The following is a 25712-nucleotide window of genomic DNA, read 5'->3' as shown; positions in this document are numbered from 1 at the left end:
AATCTGTCTAAGTCTGACTTCCCTCAAAAATCCTCATGGGCACAGACTATTTCCTCCTGATATCTCCAGAGTAACACACAATGCCTGGCATATATTGAAATGCTTAGCAAAATATTAACTGAATAAACTTAATTGTTAATGAAATATAAGAGAAACAGATATGCCTTCAGATATGACCTGAAGGAATGGAGGGAGAAATGGCTTTGCCTATATTTCAATCAGGAAAACAGGAAAATTAGAAACAAGGTCAGTAGGTAAATAAGACAAAGAGAAATGAAGTTTGAGAAAGTGGATAAAAAAGATAGACAATGTCTGAAGGCTTTTATTTGGGGGCAGGGGAAGATAGCTTATATTATTGGAGATAAAGGAAGTACTTTGAGGAGAGAAAATACATATTCAGAAAAGTATATAAAGATTTTGACCACAGGCTATGAAAAGTCTGGAAGAGGCTATTATATCAAATTGGGGGGTGGGGGGAAACAATAGAATTCAGTTTATTTGCTAGGTTTGGAAACTAAGTGAAACAAGTTTTATCTTATTTTTGCTAAATTATTTTGTTTACTGAACAAATCTGAATAAACATGTAACTTGAAAAATCCTTAAAAGTCAAATAATTGTTACATGGTCACAGTATTTTTGAAAAACAATACAATTACGAAGCAAGTGCATTCCAATACTATCAAAGACCCCACAAAACAGAAAAATCACTAACAACCACATTGAAAATGTACAACAGCAATGTCTTGTCAACACTTCTGTACAGAGCACAGACATGACAGCTAAAACAGACAGAAGAGAAGATGCTTTTGACAGCCACTGTGTGTGAATGATTCTTTGAGTCAGATGGCAGCAACAAGTTACCAACTAGGAGATCTGCATGACAACTAACCATCCATCTGTATCAAACACCATCTGGCCAAGATGACTCTGGCTTCTGTGTACTTGACACTCCTTCTAATTCCAAAGACTAGCAAAACAAGTGGTCTTACCAGCATCTATGGAGCTAAACAGGTACTTAGGTACTTGTGTCATAAGACACATTGTATTCTTTCTTAGTGTTCAAAAGCAAAACTTAAGAATGGTGATCAAATGAAGTATACACCTTAAATTTATTAAAAATGGTTGTCCATATATACTCTAGACTATCATAAATAAGCAAAAACTTTATCTTAAGAATTGCCCTTTTACCAAAAGCAAAATTTCAATCCTTCCTCTTCAAAACTAAGGCAACATATTTCCTGTAATTTTGGACATACAGCTGTTCAAGTTTTCATGAGTTTCATAATATTAAAATAGAGTTCTATAAATTGAATTTTTTTCCTATTGCTGACACTGAATGTTCTCATTTTTCATGTTATAAAGTGCTATAAATAACCTAAATAGGGAAAAAAAGTTTGTGTCCTTTAGTCACCTGGTAATACCCTAAATAGCTCAAATATTATTTATTCTTATCCTTAACAACTAATTCCAATTGTCTGAAAAATACCATGGCCTTTCTCCAATGATTTACTAAGGAATTTAATAAATGATGAGTGGATCAAAAAAACAGACTCAATTTAAAAATCTTTCAAACTATTCCAAGATTAACAAAGGGAATGAAAGGTTCATTGAAGGATCTGCTTGGCTACAAATGTTCTCAATTCATTAAGGAAGATAAATATTAATTATTCCCAGTACAGAAAGAAACTAATAATTTTAGTTTAGACAAAACTAATAATTTAGATGCAGCCTAAACACTGGTATGCTAATCATCAACTTCAATTTTAAGTTTTTAAAAAAAGTATGAGATCATATACCCTGACTTACACATCTCCTTCTTCAACCATCCTCTGCTTAATAGGTTCTAAGCCCTGCACATCCCTGCCCTTCAGATCAAGACTAAAATAGCGATCTGCAATTTGACAGATATCAGATTTGAATATTTACTATTACATGACAGTACCACCATCAACTTCTCAGCATGCCAAGTGATAAACAATGCCCAACTATTTTTATTCTATAATTCTGTTTTGATCCTCATGTATTTGCCTCTTTGAGCCTTTGACTTCTTTATTTTTGAAATGAAAATACTTGTTATTTGAAGGATTAAAAGGAGATGACACATAAAATATCTGTTATACATTTAGCTTTTTGCAAATGTTTGTTTCTTTCCTTTAATAATGAGCAAAGTTTATAGAATTCCCACTATGTCAATGTTTAAAAGAGCTCTGAGGTTTGAGCTACTTCAGAGAGCTCCTGAGAGGGCAATGTCTAGTGGAGCTGTGGGGGCAGAGTTGCCACCAAGACTCTACACTGTTAATGCTACCAGTGTGCAACACCACCCTGGAAGAGTCAAAGGTATGTGACTCCAAACTGGGAGAGCTGCATGCAGCAAAGGCTGTGGGTATCAGGTGGCCCAGAGCCTTGAGAGCCCACTCTCACTTCGGTGTGTAGAGAAGATAGGACATGGACTCAAGATTATTCTCAAGTCTCAAGATTCAGTATTTGCCCTGCTGGGTTTTAGATTTGGTAATAACCTATTGTCCCTTTCTTCTTTCCTGCCGTTCCCTTTTGGAATGGGAATGTCTGTGCTATGCCTGTTCCACAATTGTATTTTGGAAGCACAGGGGATCCCTTGTTTAATTTCACAAGCTCATAGCTGGAGAGGTACATGCCACAGGATGAACTAACTGTACCTTGAGTTGCAACCATAACTGATTTAGATGATATTAAGATGGGACTTTGGACTTAAGATTTTAAAGTTGATGCTGGAATAAGTTAAGACTTTTGGGATAGAATGAATATACAACCACATATAAATATCCGACACATTTTTTTTTTTTTTGAGAAAGACATGAATTTGGGGGGCCAGAGCAGAACACCATGGTTTGAATGTATACCCTCCAAAATTCATGTTGAAACTTAATTCCCATTGTGGCATTATTAAGAGGTGATAAGGTCATGAGGCTCCTCCCTTGTGAATGGGATTAAGGACTTAAAAAAGAACTATTTGCATAGAGTTCAGTTCTTTTTGCCCTTCTATCACTTCTGCCATGTGAGGACATGGTGTTCATAACCCTTTAAAGGATGTAGCAAGAAAAAAGCATTTTGAAAGTGGAGATTGGGTCCTCACCCAGTGACCAAGCCTGCTGGTTCCTTAATCTTTCTAGTCTCCAGTCTAAGATACTTAGAAGTAATATATCATAAATCAACAAAAGCTCTGATTACTGTTAGACATGGTGGTGCATGCCTATAATTTCAACAACTCGGGAGGCTGAGTCAGAAAGATAGAAAGTTGGATGCCAGCCTCAGCAATTCAATGAAACCTCATCTCAAAATAAAAATAAAAAGAATTGGGGATGTAGCTCAGTGTGTAAAGCACCCCTGGGTTCAATCCCCAGTGTATGTCAAGTCCCCACTAGACATTACAATAGCAGTTTACCATTCTTCTTGATTCTTGTAAGAGTTTGAAACTGGGCTGGGGTTGTGGCTTAGTGGTGGAACACTTGTTCTGCACATGTGAGGCACTGGGTTCAATCCTCAGCACCAGTAAAAATAAATAAACGAAAGGTATTGTGTCCACCTACAACTGAAAATTAAAAAAAAAGTTTGAAACTGTATTTGTGAGATTGCTTGATTAGTCTCTACTTTGCTAGACTACTACCAATCTATGAAGGAGAGCGTGTCTACTTGCTTATCATTGTAGATTAAGAACTTAGTGCAATTATGTTTTCAAATAAATGTCATAATGTAAATTTTTAAATAACAAATATCCTTGGACATATATACTACACATCTGTTTAAAAGTTCTGACAACCCAAATTTATGGAAATAAAAATCTGGGAAAAAGAGATACAAATATTTAAATTCTGATGGATAGAAAATGAGTTCTGCTAAGTACTAACAATGCAGTATAAAAGAAAAAAGACTTTAATCAGAAACTACCAAAAGTACCTTCATCTACTACCTATACCTTAAAAAGAGAGAAGAAAAGAATAAAAAGGGGGATCTTGAAAAAACAAAAGGGAGATCAGTAAAGTAGAATCAGGGAATGAAGGGAGGAAGGAAGGGAAAGGAGAACTGGAGAATGAAGTTAAGCAAATCATGCTACGTGCATGAACAAATATTGCATAATTTATTCCTATTTTATATATAAATATAATGCATCAATTAAAAATATATAGAAGGAAGACAAACAGAATAGAGGAATTGGTCCAGGGGGAAGAAAGAGGGGAGGGAAAGACAAAGTGTTGGGAACTGATATGAAGAAAACTATGTTATGTGAATTTATAAATATCAAAATGAGCCCCACTAATATGCAGAACCATAATGTGCTAAAAAATAAAAAAAATAAAACAGAATAAAATGCTTTATCCCCATTAACATTTACATAGCACATATTTTGTGGGAACAAATAAAGAAAAAGATGAAGGGAGGTAGACAATAATGAGGTCAATTACACTCCAGTGATCATGAAGTTTTTTAAAGTGGTATCCTCAATAAAGGTATTTTGTGCCTTTATGCCTTCCTTTAAAACATGTTTAAAGCTTTTAGTTAAAATAACCCTTCAGGCTAAGAATTTATACTTCAGGTGGGTCAATAAAAATTCTTGAATAAAAGCAGTCTGACAACAAAGCAGTCCTTACTGCTTTATATTTATTGTCAGAATAAAAATAAATATTAGAGAGGGCCTATGATAAAAAAGAGCACAGCCAAATTTAAAGCCTTTGTCTCAGCTTCACTGGTTGTTCAATAAGGCTCCTTGTTCAGCAAATTGATTATGCATCCTTTGTCTTTCTTACAGGTACCAAAAAAAAAAAAAAAAAGAGGAAGCAACTTAATACACAGGACCTGAACTACTCTAGAATTAAGAAGATTGTTTCTTTTCTACATAGGAATGCCAATTTTTTTCCTTTAATCAAGACTGGGCAAGAACAGAAAACTTCATGTTTCTTTTCAACAAAGAGAATTATATTTTTCTGATTACATAATGCAAAGGACCTTGGGACAGCAAGAGAAGTCAGGAGCAGGAAGTTTTCTATAACCTAATCTGTTGACTTATAAATGGGCCTTGTGCATGAGAGGCAAGCACTTGACCAACTGAGCTATATCACCATCCCCACATCCCCAGCCCTTTTTAATTTTTATTGAGACAGAGTTTTTCTGAGTTGATTAGAGTCTTGTTGAGTTGCTGAGGCTGGCTTTAAACTTGTGATCTTCCTGCCTCAGCCCCATTCTGAGCTGTTGGAATTATAGGCAAGTGTCTCTGCGCCTGGCTAATGGCCATAAGTTTTAAAAATTTCAGGTTTTATATTATTTTATTAATGATTCTTCTCTGAAAAAAATTGTCAAAGAAACAACAGAAGTTACTGTTTCTGTTAAATATATTTGATTTCTCCCATAGAACAGTGAATGAGTGGTATGAGTAATTAAAATGATTAAATATTTAATTGTACATTGTGGATTCTTATGATGTTTGAAACTCTCCAGGCAACTTAGCCTCATTACCCTAAAGATATGGCAAGGATTGCTAATTATTTCCCATATTTACTATCTTTCTTTTAGCAATACAGAGCTTTAGCTGAGAACCTGATCACTCAAGGGGATACATTCACCAGCCTTCCTCACTACTAGGTGTTCTCATGTGACTAAATTCTGGCTAACAGAATGTGAATGGAAGTTATCTGTATAAAAACTGGACAATGTCATTAATAGAAAGCTGCTTTTAGCTTCTTCTTTCACCCTTCTCACTGGAAAGGAAGTGGTAACAAGTAGAGTAGCTACTGTGATTTCAGAGAGGGAAATCATATTTTGAAGATGGTAGAGCTGCCTTAATAGCCCTGGTCTACTCATTTTTGGACTGTTACATGAGAGAGAGAGTTCATTTTTACATTATTTCATCACTATATTTCTTGGACTCCTTGTAACAGCAACTTATTCTGTACAAAAATTGATTCTGAGGTTAAGTCAACTGTACTACTCTATACTCAATACCGTATGTAATAATCTTTTATTCTGTAAGCATATTAAAAGTTGTCTAAGTCAGGGCTTACTTAGATTGCAAGATTCCTCTACTTTGGAACAGACAGAAGACCTCTTAGTGTAGACACATATGAATGCTCACACAGTGCAAGAAACAGAATAAGTAACTGGATGTGGTGATGCGTGCCCATAATTCCAGCTACTCAGGAGGTTGAGGCAGGCTGATAACTTAAGCCCAGGAATTTTGAGACTAGCCTAGGCAACATAGAAACAACAATAATAAAAACAAAACTAACGGAATAAACTGTATTAGACTATGAGCTTTTTATTTTCCCCCTAGTACTGGAAATCAAACCCAGGTCCTCATGTATGTTAGAGTTACCATTGAAATAATTCTACCATTGAGTTACATTCCCAGATCTTGATTCCATTTTTGAAAAATTATGACTCACATACTCAAAAGGATATACACCAAACTGCTAAGAATGGTAAAAAAAAAAAAAAAAAAAAAGTTAGTCCTGAGGAGAGAGAACTATTATTTTATATCTGTACATCTTGAATTACTTACTTTTTTTTTGAATAAGCATAATGAAATGCTTTTGAAATTAAACCCAACAATATTGTAACAATCACTTATTGGCCTATCTTCACATCTCATATCAATTTAGAACACTTGGGTGCCTTTACTTGACAGAATGCTCTTGAATGGACATAGCATACTAACTCTAAGAGGAGACTGAGTCTAAAATTGTAGTAGACTAGGAAAAACTAAGAGCAGAACTGATGGGGAGTATTCACAGCTAATGGTAAAAGTTGATGCGTTTGTAACTGAAAAATGAAAGATGAAGAACAATAAAACACAGCTAATAAGAGAATATGAACCAGAATAATGATTTATTTTTTAATAATAGTTTTTTTAAAAAATTGTGGTAAGATACACATTACATAAAATTTACCATTTTTTAAGCATACACTTCCATGGCAATAAATACATTCTGATTGTTGTGGAACCATCATCACCATCTATCTCCAGAACTTTTTTATCTTTCCTAATTGAAATTCTGTGCCCATTAAACATCAACTCTCCATTCCTCTCTCCCCCTCTGCCCCTGCAACGACCCTTTTACACTGTCTTTATGAATCAGACTACTGTTGATACTTCACATAAGCAGAATTATATGATATTTGTCCTTTTGTGACTGGGCTTATTTCACTTAGCATAGTATCTTCAAAGTTTCATATTGCAGCATATGTAGGAATTTCCTTCCATTTTATAACAGAATAATATTCTGTTGATGTACATACCACTTTTTGTTTATCCACTGATGAACAGTTAGGCAGCTTCTACTTTTTGTCTATTATTGCAATGAATGTGGATGTATAAACATTTGTGTAAGTTCATACTTTCACTTTTTTTCCCCCCCAGCACTGGGGATGGAACCCAGGGTCTTGTGCATGCTAGGCTAGTGCTCTATCACTGAGCTATATCCCCAGTCTTCTGCTTTCACTTCTTTTGGTCATCTACTCCAGAGTGGAATTGGGGCACTGTATGGTCATTTTCTAAAAAATTTCCACAGTAGTCATACCATTTTATATTACATTTTATACCAGCAATACACAGGAAGTCCAATTTTTCTACCTCCTTGCCAACACTTTTGTTTTGTTTTTGCATAACAGTCATACCAATGGATATGCAGTGGTATCTCGTTAATCTATTTTATTCTTTAGTTGCCTCTGCTTTTGGTACTACACCCAAGAAATCACTGCCAATTCAGTGTTATGAGGCTTTCTCCCTATGATTTCTTCTAAGAATTTCATTGCTTTAGTTCTTACATTTAGGTCTTTGAACTGTTTTGAATTAATTTTTGTAAAAAGAAGAAAAGTAGTAGGCTAATTCAACAACATGGGATTTCTTTTTATAGACTGGTGTCATTATTTTTTTTTTTAAACAATGTTTTGTGGTTTTCAGTACACAAGTCTGCCACATATTTGGTTAAGGTTACTAAGATTTTATTCTTTCTGATGCTATTATAAATGTAGATTTCCTTTTCAGATTGTTCACTGCTGATATCCTGAATTTTTCCATGTTGATATTGTATCCTGCAACTTTACTGAACTTATTATAACAGGTTTATTTATTTTTAATGTGTGTGTACATCTCTTTGTGGGTGTGCATGTATGCATGTGGACTCTAGGATTTTCAACAGGTAAGTAAATAAATAAATTTATTTAAGCTCTGACTAGGAATTCTAGTACCATGCTGAATAAGAAGTGAAGCAAGGGGCTGTGGCTGTGGCTCAGTGGTAGAGCACTTGTCTAGCATGTGTGAGGCACTGGGTTTGATTCTCAGCACTACATATAAATAAAAATAAAGGTCTGTCAACATCCTAAAAAAATTAAAAAGAAAGAAGTGATGCAGATACATATCCCTTATTTTATTTCCAATCTGAGATAAAAACATTTTAGTCTTTCATACTGAAATATGATCTTAGGGTTTTTCATACATGGCTTTTATTATGTTGAGGTCATTTCCTTCTCCTCCTACTTTATGTGTTTTTCACCATAAAACAGTGTTAAATTTCAAATGCACTTTAACCAATTGAGATGACTATGTCTTTTTTTTTCTTTAATTCTGTTAATGTGGCATACTGCATTGGCTAATTTTGGATGTTCAATCATCTTAGCATTGCAGAAATCAATCCCACATATTCTTAGTGAATAATCTTTTTACTATGCTATGAATTTAGTATTCTAGTAATTTGTTGAGGATTTTCCCATCAATATTGATTTAGTTAGCTCCTTTTTCACTGTGACCAAAAGGCCTGAAAAGAACAACATGGAGGAAAAGTTTATTTGGGGCTCATGGTTTTAGAGATTCAATCTACAGATGGCTAACTCCATTGTTATGGGCCCAAGGTGAGGCAGAACATCAAAGCAGAAGGGTGTGGTGGAGAAAAGTGGTTTAGGACCAAGCAACAAAGAAGCAGAGAGGGAGAGAGAGAGAGAAAGAGTTTTGCTCACCAGGGACAAAAAATATACCTCAAAAGCACGCTCCCAGTGACCTATCTCCTCCATCTACACCCTATCTGCTTATAATTACTGCCAAGTTACCTCCATCTGTGGATCAACACACTGATTAAGATGTGGGCTCTCCTAACTCAATCATTTCACCTCTGAATTTTCCTGCATTATCTCACATAAGAGCTTTTGGGAGATACCTCATATCTAAACTATAACAAATATTATCTCAATTTGCTTTGGTTCTGTTATAACAGAAAATCTGAGACCAGATAATTTACAAAGAACAGAAATATATTTTCTCACAGTTCTGGAGGCTGCGAAATCCAAGATTAAGATGCCAGCATCTGGTGAGGGTCTTCTTGCTGCATCAGCATGTGGTGAAGGGCAAAGAGGTGAGTAAGAGGCATCAACCTCACCCTTTCAAGGTCATTAGTTAACTCTTAAAGGCCTTGGCTCTTAATCCTTTTATTGTGTTATCTTTTTGTCACTGTAACAAAACATCTGAGAAGAACTTCTTAAAGGAGGGAAGATTTATTTTGGCTCACACTTGTAGAGGTTTCAGTTCATGGTCATTTGGCTCCATTGTTTAACTGCCTATGATAAAGCAATATATCATGGTGGAAGGGTGTGGCAGAACAACCCTTTTGCTCATCTCATGATGCTGGGAAGCAGAGAGAACAGAAGGGGAAGATATACTCCCCAAAGGCACGCTCCCAAGGACCCACTCCCTTCATCTAGGTCCCACCTTCTACAGTTCCCCACCTCCCACTAGTCCACTCAGCTACGACTCCAAGGATTAATCCACTGATGAGGTAAGAGTATTCATGATCCAATTGTTTCCCAAAGCCCTGCCTCTGAACATTGCTGCATAGGGGATTAAAACTTCCAACACATGAGCCTTTGGGGGCTTTTTTAGATCCAAATCATAACAGTTATATTATAAAATAAATTATAACAATGAGTTTTATAGTGGACAAATAGTCAAATCATGACAAATATTAATAAGGGATGTTAGTCTGAGGTGTTTTATTCTTGTAGTGTTTTTGGCTTTTTCAGTGACTTTTATATCCACATTATTGCTCAATTTGGGAAGTTTCCAATCATTATGTTTTCAAATAACCTCTGTGACCCTATCTCTCCTTTTTCTCCTGAGACTCCTAAAATGTGTATATTAGTCCACTTGATGGTGCTTCAAAAGTCCTACAGGCTCTGCTTACTTTTTTTTGTTCTTTTTCTTCTCAGATTCCATAATTTCAAATGACCTCCTTTCAATTTCATTGCTTCTTTCTTACCTGTTTGAATCTGCTATTGAATCCATGTAGTGAAACTTCCAATTCAGTTATTGTACTTTTTAGCTCCAGAATTTTAGTTCTTTTTTAAAATTAATTTTTATCTCGTTGATGTTCTCATTTTTCATCATTGCTTTCCTTTAGTTCTTTCTTCATGCATTCTTTTAAATTTTAAGTATATTTAATACAGTTGTTTTGAGGTTTTTGTCTAATAAGTCTAATATATGATTTTCTTCAGGTACTGTTTCTGGAAATTTATTCTTAATCTGTGAATGGGCTGTTTCCCTGTTTTGAGTATTTCTTGGGATCTTCTACGGAAAACTGAGCATTTGGAAAAAGAGTCAATTCTTCTACCCTAGTCTTTGCAGTCTGATGTGACAGGCCTTCATTAACTAGCAGGTCCCTGTCCCTTGAAGTCAGCCCAAGATGAAGACTTAAGGTCTTCTCAGGCCTTTTCTAGCATGGTCCTATTTGGACCTAAGTGTACACCTTTTTTTTAAACTTCGGATTGTCCCTGCTTCTTATAAAGGCATTAATTTCCCCTAAATCTTACCCTCCCTTTGTCTTGAGGTCTTATATATTCTATGGTAATCCTTTATTCTCCGGTAATTGTTTACACCCAGGTGTTTGCAGGCCTGAGTTACTTCTTCTGTTTTCTTGCACACTACTGTCTAGCCTGAGATGAGAGCCAAACTATGCCACCATTCTCCGATCTTTGAGTTCAGAGTGAGGCAAGGCAGAAAATAGTTCTTTGGGCAGCCCATGGATAAAGTAGAACACTGCAAACAAGTTCTACTATGCTTCATTTTCTCAGGAAGAGAACCAGGAAACTGAGCCATCTTCTCCCAACCATATCTCAGCTATGCTGAGATGCTGGGGAAAGAACAAGGGGGGGGCGGGGAAGGCACAACATTTCCTACCATGTTGATGGTAAATGACCACATCTTACACTTCACAGAAAACGCCTCTAATTTCCTGCCCCTACCTCTACAAACTTATATTCATTTATGATTTTTTTTCTCTTGTTCCCTCCAGTCCTAAGAGGAATAGGTGTTTATTTCCTTGTTCACGGTCAATTTCTAATCTCTTTTCTGAATCTGCAGAGGCCAGTTGACTACCCTCTTTTCCTGCCTCTTACTCATCCTCTCTTCTATCCTACAAATATTTGAGCACCTACCTGCTAGGTACTGGGCTCATAACAGTGAACAAGACAGGGACTCAAGCCTTATAGGGGCTTACTTTCTTATTCAGGAGGCAAATAGATTTTTAAAAATAAATATAATGTTAAAGTAATAAATGCTTTGAGGGAAAATAGCAAGTAGGGTTGGAAGACAGCAACAGAGGCTGCTCTTAACATTTAAAAGGTGATTAGAAAAAGCTTCTTCGAAGAGGTGGTATCTGAGGAGCAACTTGAAAGCAGTAAGGGAGGAAACCACGGAAATATCTAAAGGAAAACCACTCCAGACAAATGGAATAGCAAACACAAAGGCCCTGAAGAAAGAATGTATTTGAATAATAGCAGGAAATTAATGTGTGGAAAACTGTGAAAAGCATAGAGAAAAAGAAAAAGTGCCAGGCAAGGGTCTAATTTTGTTCTTCCACAGTAATCTAAGTAGGGATTTTGAATTTTATTTTATAGAAATAATGCAAAGTTTGTGTAGGAGACTGATATTATTAACATTCAAGTAATCTTTTTTAAGAATCACTCTGGCTGTGTATGGTGGCTCGCATCTGTAATGCCAACTACTTGGGAGGCTAAGGAAGGTAGATTTCAAGTGTGAGCCCAGCCTGGGCAACTTAGAGAGACCCTGTCTCAAAATAAAAAAAATTTAAAAAAAATTAAAAAAAAAAAAAAAAAAAAAAGGGAGAGGATATATCTCAGTGACAGAGCACCCCTGGGTTTAACTGCTAGTAGTGAAAGGGGAAAAAAAAAAATCACTGGCTCTAGTGTAGGGAACTGACTGTAGGACGGCATGAATTATTTTTTCTCCTCTTCTATTTTCAAACTTTCTGTTTACTGTGTTGGTCTCCAACATCTTTTCACTCATCCTTAAAGAAAAAAAAAAAAAAAAGCAAAAATTCTACCTAGTTATCAACTTGTTTATCTTCTTAACAGTCAAATCTTTTGACTATGTAGTATGTAGTGTATTTACTCCTTCATTTCCTAATTCTTCTCAGCCTACTGCAATCGGTCTTCTCTGCTCCTCATAAATGTCAATAACCTCAATAAAGTCAAATGCAATGTATGCTTATTAGGCATCATCTTACTATATTCTTTAGCTTTCTAGTACTGCTAATTACTGTATCCTTGAAATTCTTTTTTAATAGCTTCTATAATATCACTCTCTTCTTCACTAATTTGTTTCCTATGTTTTAGGTTTTTTTTTTTTGCTAGTCTCCTTAATGATTCCCCTTTCTAAATGTCTATTATTTAAAATATTAGTGTTCTCTAGGCTTCTATTCCCATGCCTCTCAACTGTTTAATGTTCTGAATCTCTAGATTCAGAAGGCCAACTGGTTTGCTTTCTTTCCTTCCTTTTATCCTCCTCCATTTCTGTCCTTCAGATATACCTTCAACCTATATACTGGAAATGTTATTCACATTTAAAGCTACAAAAAAAATTCATTTATTACTACAACTATAATCTCCAACTCAGAACTCTTTCTAGGCGTCCAGATCCATGTTTAAACCATCCACAGGACATTTTCATCTGTATACCCCACAGGTAATTAAATTTATTAACTAAAACCTAAATATACATGTTGTTTCCCCATCCCCAAATCTTCACCTTCTTCTGTACTCCTGATTTCAGTCATCAGCACCACCTTTAATTCTAGATTCCTAGGTATCATTCTACAGTCTATGCCATCACCCTCAGAAATGGCTTATATTCCGGTGCCACCTGCTTTTCAATGTATCTCCTAAAGAAATTTTAGAGCTCCTCCCCAATTTACTCCTAAAATGCTTAATTAATTTAGGTCCTTATTTTGATTGATTGAAATGATTGTCCATTTTTTTCCTTTTTCAAACCAAAGTATATTATGTAGTACATATACTTATTATGTATCAATGGATATTTTATATGTAATTGTGTATTAAGACATAATTTTGTGTAAATATAATTATTAGAGTGCTTAGAGTACAAATGGATGGTTGCCACATATTTTTATATTTCTTACTCTTGGAACAACAATTAGCATGAAATCTGTGAATACCTTTGTTGAGCTGAATTCAACATTGTTCTGTATCCTATCCATGTCTATTACACTGACAGACTTTTCTAAAGAACATATTAATCTTTAAGTATCTTTTGATTGAATAGGATACAGTATAAACTACTTAGCCATAGCCTCATGATCAGGCCATAATCTATCCCTTTAGCTTCTTTGCCTGCAATACTCATATTCATTTTGGAGCCATTGGGCCACCTTGTGGTACATGCAAGTGATCACACATATTGCTCCCACCACTTGCAGGACCCTTGTCCCCTAGTTTCCTAAACTTTTCTTAATCTTAGTCCAAATATTAACTCATATTGAGCTTATGACCTGATCTACAAAGAATGAATTAGGTGCCTCTTCTCTATGTTCATATATTATCCTGCACTGATCTTTATTGTTATATTTTCACTTCAGTAATTACTACTGATCATCTTTTCTATCCTTTATTATAAAATAAAATATCTATTTTTCATCATTTATTTGAACTTTTAACAATTCTTAAGGGCATAAATTATTTTTTGTTTTAGTATTTTCAAAACTTCATCAAAGTCCCACTACATAGTAGGTACTCAATAATTGTTCCTTCCCTCCCTCCCTTCCTCCCCACTTCCTTTCTCTCTCTTTCTTTCTTTGGGACCATACCTAAGGCTACTACCTTGACTTTACTATAAATGAACAGACAGCATATACATTTTTCTTCTTCGTTCACTCTTGAGTACATGACAAACTTCAATTTAAAACTTCCCTTTTCCTTTTTTTGGGGTATGTGCTAATATGTGTAAAGTTTCTTCCATGGCATGATAAGGGGTTAAATTACTAGCTGCTTACAACACTGGCCAGTGCAAGAAGAGAAATTTCTTTTTCTTCCTTAACCGAAGATATCTCAATGTTCTATTTTTCTAATCTGACATTTCTAAAATTTTCCTAGGACACATGTAGAACTGCGTTTTTTAACCTAATTGCAAAACAGAAGAATAAAAGCTTTTTTTGTTTGTTTAGTTTTTTTTTTTTTACAAGTGATTATGCCTTATACTTGTAGAAACAGAAATCCAAATTCTAAACTTCATTGCAATAATTTTCAAAAGTCTCATCGTATCCACACCCCTCTTTCTCCTATTCACTTGTAATGAAGAGTGACAGTCCATAAGTCCACTTATTAATATAATGTGTATTCTTTTGTAAACCAAGAGGAGAATCACAAAGAAAAATGATGGTTTCTAAGGAATGCAAGCACATATGATATAAGCATTTAACAGTATATTATCAACTAGAAAGGAGAAAGGTAACTGTGTAGTTTTATACTATAATTATGAAACAAGTAAGAAATAGTATATTTCTTAGACTTCCAAATGTTGTAGGCTAGTAAAAATCCTTTTTTTCTCTTCTTCTTCTTCTTTTTTGTTTTTTAACACGAGGGAACCAATGTAAGAGTACCTACTTTCAACAGCCAGTGTTTGCATCATTTAACATGGCAGGATTGATGTTGTCCTCCCCACTTTTTTTTGGCAGAACTAGAAATTGAACACAGGACTTTGCAAATGCTCTACCACTTAACTATTTCTCATACTCTTATTAATTTTATTTTGAGACAGAGTTTTGCTAAATTGCTCAAGTTGGCCTTAAACTTGCAATCTTCCTGTCTCAGCTTCCTGAGTAGCTGGGATTACTACCATGCTCATCTTCAGGATGTTATCTTCAAAAAGGTATTATTTTGTAAGGCTGGCCCTTGAATGGCATTGAGAACCTGAATTCTGAAAACATTTGCTAAGTGATAAGTTTGTGACTATTATGCCAGCCTAATTCAACTGCACAATGAAATTTGTGGTGAACACATACTTTCCTTTTGAATTTGGGATTTTGGTTGATACAGGAAATCTATGTGACCGGCCCTCAAATAAAAAACAAAACAAAACAAAACAAAACCCCCTAAACTCTGAATCTCAAATGAAGTTCCTTATGTTTTACAAATGTGACAGAATTTGTGAAACTGGAAGGAAAGTGCACAGAAAGATGGAACATGGCTTCTTTTAGACTCTTCCTGATGTCTTTTTCCATGAATGATCTGGGTATGTATCTTTACCATGACACCATAGTAGATCTTAGCTATGAGTGTGACTGTATGCTGTGACCTGTGAGTTCTAGTGAATTACAAAACATGTGGATAGAACTGGGGACCTCTGAAATACAACCAAATAAAGACACTAACCAAGGAAATGACCCTCTCATCATCACTTCACAAGTGCATGTTTACAAAATTCTGATCTTTAATAAGGCAGAAATATGGAACATAATGTCAGATTAGAGGACAGAATTTTAAATGGAATAAATTTAGTATTTTAAGAAGTTCATTACATTATCCTTACTTCTCTCATTTTGCTACAGATCAGTGAAAACCCTCCTCATGGATCAGTGATAGACATGTGCTTAGGAACTACTAGGTTAAATGATTTTTGTCTTCCAAATTACTTTCTTCTGACACTGAAAGTACTAAACAGAAAAGTTGTATGTACAGCAATAATTTAAAGCCTGAAACTTATAGTAAAACAGTAAAGATTCCACTGAAATAGTCTATTTTAACTGTCATAAAGAATGGAAGACTATTATAAATGACTAACACATTAAGTTCCGGGATATTTTAAGATTTGCAATCTTCCTGTCATCCAAACAAGAAGGTAAAAGACAAAACCAAAAAACAAAACTAGCTGAGAGACAGTGTTACTTTTAACTTCTAATCTGTCATAAAATTGTTTTTACATTAATTTATTCCTTATATACAAAGTAAGCACTGGTATTTAAAAATTGTATGTGGAAACAAACCATTCTTTATCTTTCCTGAACACAATCATCTTAATACAAAGCCCATCAAATCAATTCTTATCACAGGTTATAATAATTTTTTAAAAAGATAACAAACAGGTATATGAAACAAACAGATAATTTAATCAATTAATACATCCCTGTATTTCAGTAATTACAGTTTTCCAGTTTCTATCAATATAATATTTTTCAGGTACAAAAGGCTCTCAAATTTCATTTACTGGGATTAACAACGAATTTCAAAACAAGAACCACACACCTTTTGCTGTAGTTCCTTTACTGCAGAATCTCTATCCATGCATGCCTGTCGGAAGGCTTCATATGCTTTATTGAGTTGTTCGCCAATGTTTTTATCCATTCCCTCTTGTCCTGTAGCATCACTATAAAGGATGGAATAAATGGCAGGTCTGGAAAATAATCGGAATAATTTAGATAGTCACTAAGTTACACAAATCTCATTTTAGAAATGTATCTTAAAAACAGTCTTTCCTGGTTTAACATAAACCAAGGTTTATAAAAACCATGAAATTTCATCTAAAATCCTGACCAGAAATAAGGAATCTTTAATAAGGAAATAAGGAAGTTTTAAATATTATCTAATAATGCTACAGTTCAGAAAGTGAGGTTCTAGTTCATAAAAATGCTACTTTGAGAATAATCTACAAATGCAACCTAAATATATAGAGATAAAAAGGGTATGTTTTTTATTACTACTTTACTATAGAAATATACAACAGGATAAGCAGTACAGGAAGGGATTTCTTTTCACTAAATGGACAGTTACTCCCACTTACAAGGTGAATTCTTGCTACACTGAAATTAGAGCAAAATTAAATAGATAATAAATGTTTGTGGATGGAGTTCATACTGTTGTTATCACAGAGCAATTAAAATGTGTGAAAATGCTCTTATTTTAGCACAAAATCTAGGGAGAGCTGCTGTTGGATTGTACATTAAAAAATAAAAATCACTTCTCTTCTGTCCTACCTCCATTACCTATTAGTTTTCCAACTTCCCTGCTGTTTCTGAACACAGGTGATTTGCTCAAAGGAGGTAATTTGGTTTTATCATCTCAGTTTGCATAATATCTCTAACCACATTCCTTGGCTCTGTGCAGAAAGCTGCCTACTGACTGATTCTTCCTGTCCAGTCGTACTCTACTGGTATGGAGGGTAGCAAATTACTTTGTCTTTTGGGAAATATTTTGTACTCAGCCTCTAATCTGTCACATTTTTCATTTCATATTTAGGCACACAATGTTTTTTTAAAATTTCAGCATTTTCATTTAAGATATAATTCAGATAAAATAAACCCCACAATTTTCAAGCAAGCATTTCAGTACTTTTAAATATCTTCACTATGTTGTACTATGGAGAACTGCCGCTTCTTTGCCCGGCTTGCTGCAAGCGGCTCGCACCGCTCTTATGGAAAACCGCTGCTTCTAGCTGGGTTGCTCCAAGCGGCTCTGCAGCCGCTTCTCTTACGACCCAACCAGCTGGACGAAAGACACGTACACTTCAGAGGTTCATGAAGCAGCTTCCCTTTATTCAAATAACACCTTCAATATATAAGCAGTCTCATGCATAAGCAATTGTAACCAGATATGTCCATCCAATCCTGTTAAAGGTCAAGCGATCACTCGCTCAAGCATACATGTAAAGTATATCTGTCCACGCGCTAGGCGGCTGAACTGATTATCATACAGCCAATTGTAAATGCTTCCTGCCTCTCTCCAGGCAAAATCAGGATGCCGTTTGCTCTCTGCCAGTCACCATCTTTAGATGCACGTGGCGTAACCCTGGGCCCCGGGTTTCGCCTACCACATTGTACAATTATCACCATTATCTAATTTCAGAATTTTCATCACCCCAAAAAGAAACTCTGAACTTATCAAAAGTTTGTACCAATTCTCCTCATCTCCTCCCATCTCCTAGCAACGACTAATCTGTTTTTCTCTCTATGGATTTGCCTCTTTTTAACATTTCATATAGATGGAATCATATAATATATGGCCTTTACGTATGGCTCCTTTCACACAAGATATTATTTCTGAGGCTTATTCATATTGTAGCACGTAACAGCATTCATTCCTTTATGTGGCTGAATAATATTCCATTGTATGGATATACAACATTTTGTTTTTCCATTCCTCAGTTGATGGACATTTGAGTTGCTTTTTCTTCTTGGCTATTATAAATAAAGTTACTATGAACATTTGTGTACACATTTTTGTGTGAACATATGTTTTTAATTCTCTCAGATACATGCCTAGGAGTAGAACTACTGGGTCAGATGGTAATTCTATGTTTAACTTTTTGAGGGACTGCCAAACTGTTTCCATAGTAGCTATACCATTTTACATATCCACTAGCAATGCACAACAGTTCCAATTTCTCCACATCCTCGCCAACACTTCTTATAGTCCATTTTTAAAATCATAGCTGTCCTAGTGGGTGTGAAGCAGTACCAAATTGTGGTTTTGATTTACGTTTCCCTAATGACTAATGATATCAAGCATCTTTCCATGTGCTAGTCGGTAATTTATATATCTTTGAGAAATGTCTATTCAAATCCTCTATCCATTTTTTATACCAAGTTGTCTTTTTATTAAGGTGTAAAAGTTCTTTATATATTCTAAAAACTAGGTTCTTATCTGATATAACCTACAAGTATTTTATCCCACTTTGAGGATGTATTTTTTTTTTTTCATTTTCTTTATTTTATTTTACTTTTTGGTGGTACTGGGGATCAAATAATTCAAATTCAGCGACTCACATCTTAGGCAAGTGATCTTCCACTGATCTCCAGTCCTCTTTCATTTTTTAAAAAATATCCAAATGTGTTCATTGGGATGGTTTCCCATCTTGATTCAGGGTGCTTTTAGTGCTGCTTCCTACTGAAGGAACATCCTTCTGTAAGCTCTGTTGCAGGTTGGTAGAGGTCAGTGGAACAATCAACACACAAAACTACCATTTGCACATGGCTAAAAAGACTGGTGATTTTATAGCATACTGGGCATTTCACAGGGGGCTTGGCACCAGATATTTCTTTTATTTCCTTTTTGTTTCTTCTGGATAGGGAAAAAGGAGATCTTCTGTGAAAGGCATGTTCTCATGGCAAATTCTTCACTGCTGGACAAAGCTCTTTTAACTTTCTTGATATTGTTCTTTAACAACATTTTAAATTTTGATGAAGTTCAAGTTACCTATATTTTTCTTTGGTTGCTTGTGGTTTTTTGTTGCCATTTCTAAGGAAATGTTACCTAATCCAAGGTCATGTAGATTTTCACATAAGTTTCCTTTAAGAGTTTCATAATCTTGATATTTATATTAGGTCTTAGATTCACATCAAATTAATTTTGCATATGAATGAGGTAGCAGATTCATTCCTCTGTAGGAGGCTATCCAGGTGATCCAGCACTCTTTGTTCAAAGGGTTATTCTTTTCCGTCTGAATGATCTTGGCACTCTTGTCAAAACCTGACTGACCATAAATCAAAAACTTTTTTCTCTTTATTTGTGATGCTGGAGATTGTACCCAGGGCCCTGCATATGCTAAGTACATGCTCTACCACTGAGCTACAACCTCAGCCCCTACAATGCTCAATGCTATTTTAAAGACATAGCTAAAAGTAATATTTCAATCACAGCAAAGTCTTTCATTTAAATGTGTTTCTAACTTGTGTATCAGACTTAATAAAAAAGAGAATTTCAAGTCTTTTATTATAGGTATCACAGTATCATTACTTTCTGAAGAACTGAAGGAATAATAATTCTTTGGTCATTTCACTTGGGAAGATGGTTCTCACTGCTACCTCTGATAAATGAAAACGACAAAATACTGTTAAGATAATTAACATGGTTGGAACTTCTGCCTAGTCATAGACACTATGGAAACAAGCAATTAGCAGTAATACAAAGTGTCATTTTGAGTAATTTATTTACTTTCTCATTCAAAAAAAAGTAAGGTCATTTAGAAAAAATAAAAGAGATTAAAAATAAGTATGCAAGGAGGGGAAGAAAACAGAACTACAGGTATTCATAGGGACTACAATATACCAAAATAGGCTAATATAGAAATTAGAGGTTTGAAGTGGCTAGATGATCTATCATCTTAAAAAGCTACAAATGAGGCTGGGGTTATAGCTCAGTGGTAGAGCACTGACATGGCAGGTGTGAGGCACTGAGTTCTATCCTCATAACCACAGAAAAAAATAAATAAATAAAGGTAATGTGTCCATCTACAACTAAAAATATTTTTTAAAAAGCTACACATGGGCTGGGGAGATAGCTCAGCTGGTAGAGTGCTTGCCTTGCAAGCACAAGGCCCTGAGTTCGATCCCCAATACCGCAAAGAAAAAAAAAAAAAAAAAACCACACGTGTCATGGCAAAGAACATATAAATCATACCTGGGTTTTAAAATATGGGACAAATTAAAGATTGGGACTCCATCTATTCTATTACTATTATTCTATTCTATTATTCTATTACTGATTGACCCTTAGTTAAAGTCCACTAAATATTTTGTGACCCATGTTTCTTTCTCTCCAGTATAAAAAAAGATGTTTGGACTTGATTTTTAAGGAATTGCCTTGTTCTACACTTCTTAAGTCTGTGAGTTAAAAATGCATGTCTGTTCCATCAAGAAGGTGCATTCTTTTTAAAAATGTAAATGCTGCATTAAATATAGCCGCATCATATGCAAGCAAATCATGTGTAGTCTTCACTTCAGGTCCTTGAATTAGATCACACAAATGTCACTAAGAGGAGCTGCTGAGTAAATTCCACATGGATGCATACTATTTCCTGAAATAAGAATATATACTGAGGAAATAAGTTTCAGTTGATACAAATAAATAAATGATAGACTTAATTTCCATTTCAAAAATTAAAAAAAAAAAAAAAAAACAGAATCAGGTGTTAGATCAATGACACTGAACAGAAAAAAAAGGAGTCTCTGGGACCCAGCTAATTTAATTAGCCAGATTTCAAATATTAACACCCTAATCTTTAAGCCACTTGTTCATTTTTTCTTAAAGCATTCGTTAGTATAAAATTAATTTCAAAATGGAAGCAGTTACATTTCAATTACATTTTGGTATGTCTTCTGCAAAATTTGCCAGGCTCCAGGGCAAATTTTTATGGACAATACACATGCTCAAATCCAAATCTCATGGCTAGTCCCTTTCCCCAACCCCAGGAAGCTGAAGTTAGAACAATCTCTTGGAAACACTCTATTTAGAATTTTACTTCATCTCTTGGTTTGATTTGGTTTCCTTTTACTACATGAGAAAAAGATTAAGACACTCTTGATATTCTAGAAGGTTGCTGGGTTAGATGGGTGTACCTCCTTCCCTAGCTCCCTGGCTCACCCCCTGCAATTCTCCTGAAGCCTGGATGCTCATTCACCCACTCATCTTTTCCCCTCTAGCAATCACTACTTCTGTTTCCACCCAGAGACCAAGTGGTTTCAGCAAGAAAGCAAAACGGAGGGCAGCAGATTCCCATTCCAGGTTTCCAGCTAAGTGAGTGGCTGCTCGGGGGAAGCATCAAGAAAATCCCTAAGCAACAAGCCACTTCCTGTAAGAATTGGGAACAAAAAGCAGAGTAGAAAGTCTTGAAAAACTTGCAGATGGCCTGAAAAGGAGCACATTTAAAACTGGGGCCAGAAAAGTGTAGCTGTTGAAGAAATTAGTGCCATTAAAGAAGAACCACATACTTTGTACAGAGACAATAGAAAAGATGACTTGAGGGCACTTCAGGAATCACCAAGACCTCACTCACTAAAAGTTCAAGGGTATAAAAGTGAAAACTCGTTTGAAAGCCTTTGAAGATAGCACATGGGCACCCTGCTCCCACAGGGTTAAGAAATTGTTTCCTTGGGATTTAATGCTTAGTTTCCCAGGCACTTAGAGGTCACTGCAGCCCTATGTTCCAAATGGTCCCTGTTACTGCTCCTACTGGTAGCAGATCTTGGTGTCATCTACGTGGTGCTGGTTGAGCAGGAATGAAAAAATGCGGGGGTCAGGGAGTCATGGAGGCTTCCACTGAGATTTCAGGGGAAGGCCCGCAAGAATAGACAATGTATAGCAGGGCCAGAATCCCTGTGGGCAGTCTCTGGGAGGGTGACATGTGAAACTGAAGATGTAATGGAGATCCCAAGAAGTTAGAGATGCCAGGAACAATTGCCAGGAAAGCTGCAGGCAGCAAGCAGAGCCAGCCCAAAAAAGATGCCATGTGGCTGGCAACCAAGGTCATAGGGTCCTTTGGGTCCCACATCTCATCACTATGTGCCCCAGATGACAGATGTGGATCTACAGAACATAATGTTTTCCCTACTAGCTTTCTGTCTTGTTTTGGTCCCATTCCCTCTATGATCTTATTCTTTCTTTTTAGAATGGGAATATTTACTCTGTGTCATTTTATACTGGATGTATGTAACTGCTTTTGACTTTTACAAGGGCTCGCAGCTAAGAGTTTTCCTTGAGTCTTGCAGGAGAGTTTGGACTTTTGAGCAATGTTGGAACTATTAAGAACATGTGAGCTCCTGGAGAGGGATTAAAGCATTTTGCATTGTGAGATGGGTATGAGCCCCCAAAGGGTAGTAGGTACTTTAGTAGGTATGATGAAAAAAGTAACGGCTTTAAATTCAGATCCCAGATCTGTAATTTTCTAGCCATTTACTTAGCTTCACTGAGCATCAGTTTTCATATCAGTCATTTCATAGTCTGTAGAGCTATAAAGATTAAAGAAACCAGGTATGAATAATATGGTATTTGTTCTACAATATTCATTCTCCTTGGCTCTTTTTTAAAAAATTAAATTTAAAAAATTCTGGCAGTGCTGGCGATTGAACCCAAGATCTTGCTCATGCTAGGCAAGTGCTATACCACTGAGCTGCATCCCTAGTCCTCCCTTTGCTCTTTAATGTACAAGTACTAATTATTTTTAGTTGGTATGGTCAGATGGTTATATGCTCAAATTGGCAAATGGATGTAACTTCCTAAACAAGCTCTCTCTTTCGCCTTTTTAATTTCTCAGCCGGATGGAATATTGTAGTGGTAAACCACCTGTATTACCCTAGTGAGGGCAACATTTCAGATATGATGGAACAACAAGAATGAAGAAGCATGGGTTCTTGATTTTTGTGGAGCTGCCTGATCAGCTATGGACATCTTATAGTTTGAATTGATTTATATATATATATATATATATATATATAAAACACACACACACACACACACACACACACACACACACACACAAAACAAAATCCAAAAAAGTTCTGTTTTCTTTTAGAAACCCACAAAACGGTGTTCTAAAAGAGAAGATCTTTATCTTGGCTGGTTCAGTGCTAAACATACAGTAGCACTGTTTTTCTCCCTGGATGTTATGGTTTGGATGTGAGGTATCTCCCAAAAGTTCATGTGAGACAATGCAAGAAGGTTGGGTGGAGAAATGATCGGACTATATCCTTAACCTAATCAGGGAATCAATTCCTGATGGGATTAACTGGGTGGTAACTGGAGGTAGGTGGGGTGTGGCTACAGGAAGTGGCTCATTGGGGGTGTGACTATGGGGTATATATTTTGTATCTGGAGAGTGGAGTGTGTCTCTGTCTACTTTCTGATCATCATGTGAACTGTTTCCTTTTGCCACACTCTTTGCCATAATGTTCTGCTTTACTTTGAGACCTAAGAAATGGAGTCTGCAGTCTGTGGATTGAGACCTCTGAAACCATGAACCCCCAAATAAATTTTTCCTCCTATACAGCTGTGCTGGTCAGGTCATTTAGTTACAGCAGGGAAAAAGCTGACTAAAACACTGAGAAAGAGACAAACAGTCACAGTTTTTTCCTTTTTCTCTAATTAATCAAATAGGTAGGAATGTTATCTAACAGTCTGGTCTGTGCTTTATACACTGCTAAATAACTTGAAAAGTAGGTCACATCAGGGTGATTATGTTTTTTCTTAAGTCTCTCTTCTACACTACCAACTTTATGACACTACTGATTTTTCAAGAGTAGTAGCATTTGTATCTATCTTCTGGTCTTGACCAGAAAAGTTAAAAAAAACATTTTTTTTTCTTAGAAAAGTGCCCCCAAACACAAGAAAATAATGGAAGAGATGCACAGACTGCACAAGATTAATAAAAGGCAAAGCTTTTTTTGAAACGGTAGTTAAAATCTTTTAAGTTAGCAGATTAGCTGACTCTCCAGCATTCCTGAGTCATTTACTGTATCAAAACAATATCATGAACTGAAACAGACATCATTACCCTATGTACATGTATGATTATACAAAAGGTGTGAATCTACATTGTGTATAACCATAGAAATGAAAATTTGTACCCCATTTGTGTACAATGAATCGAAATGCAGTCTGTAAAAATAAAAACAACAACAAAGAAACAATATCATGAAGGGACAGAATCTGAAAGAAGACAGTTCTTCTATAAAAACTGATGTATCAGTAGATAGAGGATCTTTTTTCAAAAAAGCCTATTTTCTCTTTAAAGTACAGTTATAAATTACTGAGCGGTCAAGAATATTACCACTGATAAACAGGACCAGGCAAAAGCCTCATAATTATAAAGCTGTATGTACTCCCTGCTCTTGACCAATGGCACAGATCTTCATACCTCTGCTTTTAATTTCCCTGAGGACACCTTAGAGGCTGCTGGACAAATGTTTGCAAGTCACAACTTGTTTCGTTAGATGTAATTGTGAGAACTCAAATGAAACAATAAATACGGTTGCAGAGATTTCTAGATCTCTACTTCCGATCAGTCCCAGGATGTTTAAGATGTGACTTTAAAAGCATAATTTTATATTAAAACTAGATCCAATATTTTAATACTGTGCAATATACTCCCTCGCTCTGTTGAATATTCCTGAAGACAAGACCCCAAATCCCTGGTAGCCTGACAAACAACCTTTTAAATATCTGTCTGTGCCAGAAATACCCGACTTTTCACCCTTTGTAGGGCCATGCCAGTGTTTCTTAAATGTGAACACTCGAATCTAATAAATTCTAACATTTGCTATGCCATCCTACTGTGGGGATGCAAGAGTTAAAATTTTTGATATGCTGTTTTATTCCCTTTGTCTCTGGGGGAAAAAATCTAAAAAGATGCTATAAAATAAATACTGAAAACTTAATTTTTAGCTAAACTACATTTTGTGTAAAATGCATTAATTTCTTTAAGACAACTTGCAGATTACAGTCTTATTTATTTTTTTTGGTGGTGCTGGGGAATAAAAACCCAGGGCCATGTACAGGTGAGGCAAGCACCCTACCAAATGAGCTATATCTCCAGTCCTCAAGTCTAATTTAAAAAAACCTAGTCAACCAAAAGTAAAATCAGCTGCATGCAGAATACATGTCCAGTTTAGAGATGCTAT

At 35.6% G+C, this 25712-nt stretch overlaps 1 protein-coding gene across 9 annotated transcripts in view; it reads right to left on the bottom strand.

The window, feature by feature from the left end:
- TANK (TRAF family member associated NFKB activator) overlaps positions 1-25712 on the bottom strand; it is a 136940-nt gene that overhangs the window by 91694 nt on the left and 19534 nt on the right. For 3 of the 9 annotated variants that reach the window (XM_079131806.1, XM_079131805.1, XM_079131807.1), the window contains exon 2: positions 16570-16717. In XM_079131806.1, coding sequence (XP_078987932.1) covers positions 16570-16668 — 99 coding nt within the window. In that variant the 5' untranslated portion in view covers positions 16669-16717. Of the gene's footprint in view, positions 1-16569; positions 16718-19085; positions 23497-25712 lie in introns of those variants that run through there. The other 6 variants (XR_013762530.1, XR_013762531.1, XM_079131802.1 and 3 more) reach the window with 4 other exon arrangements.

Source organism: Sciurus vulgaris, assembly GCF_902686455.1.
Source record: "Sciurus vulgaris genome assembly, chromosome: 3".
NCBI lineage: Eukaryota > Metazoa > Chordata > Mammalia > Rodentia > Sciuridae > Sciurus > Sciurus vulgaris.
This window is presented reverse-complemented; position numbering and strand designations above follow the sequence as displayed.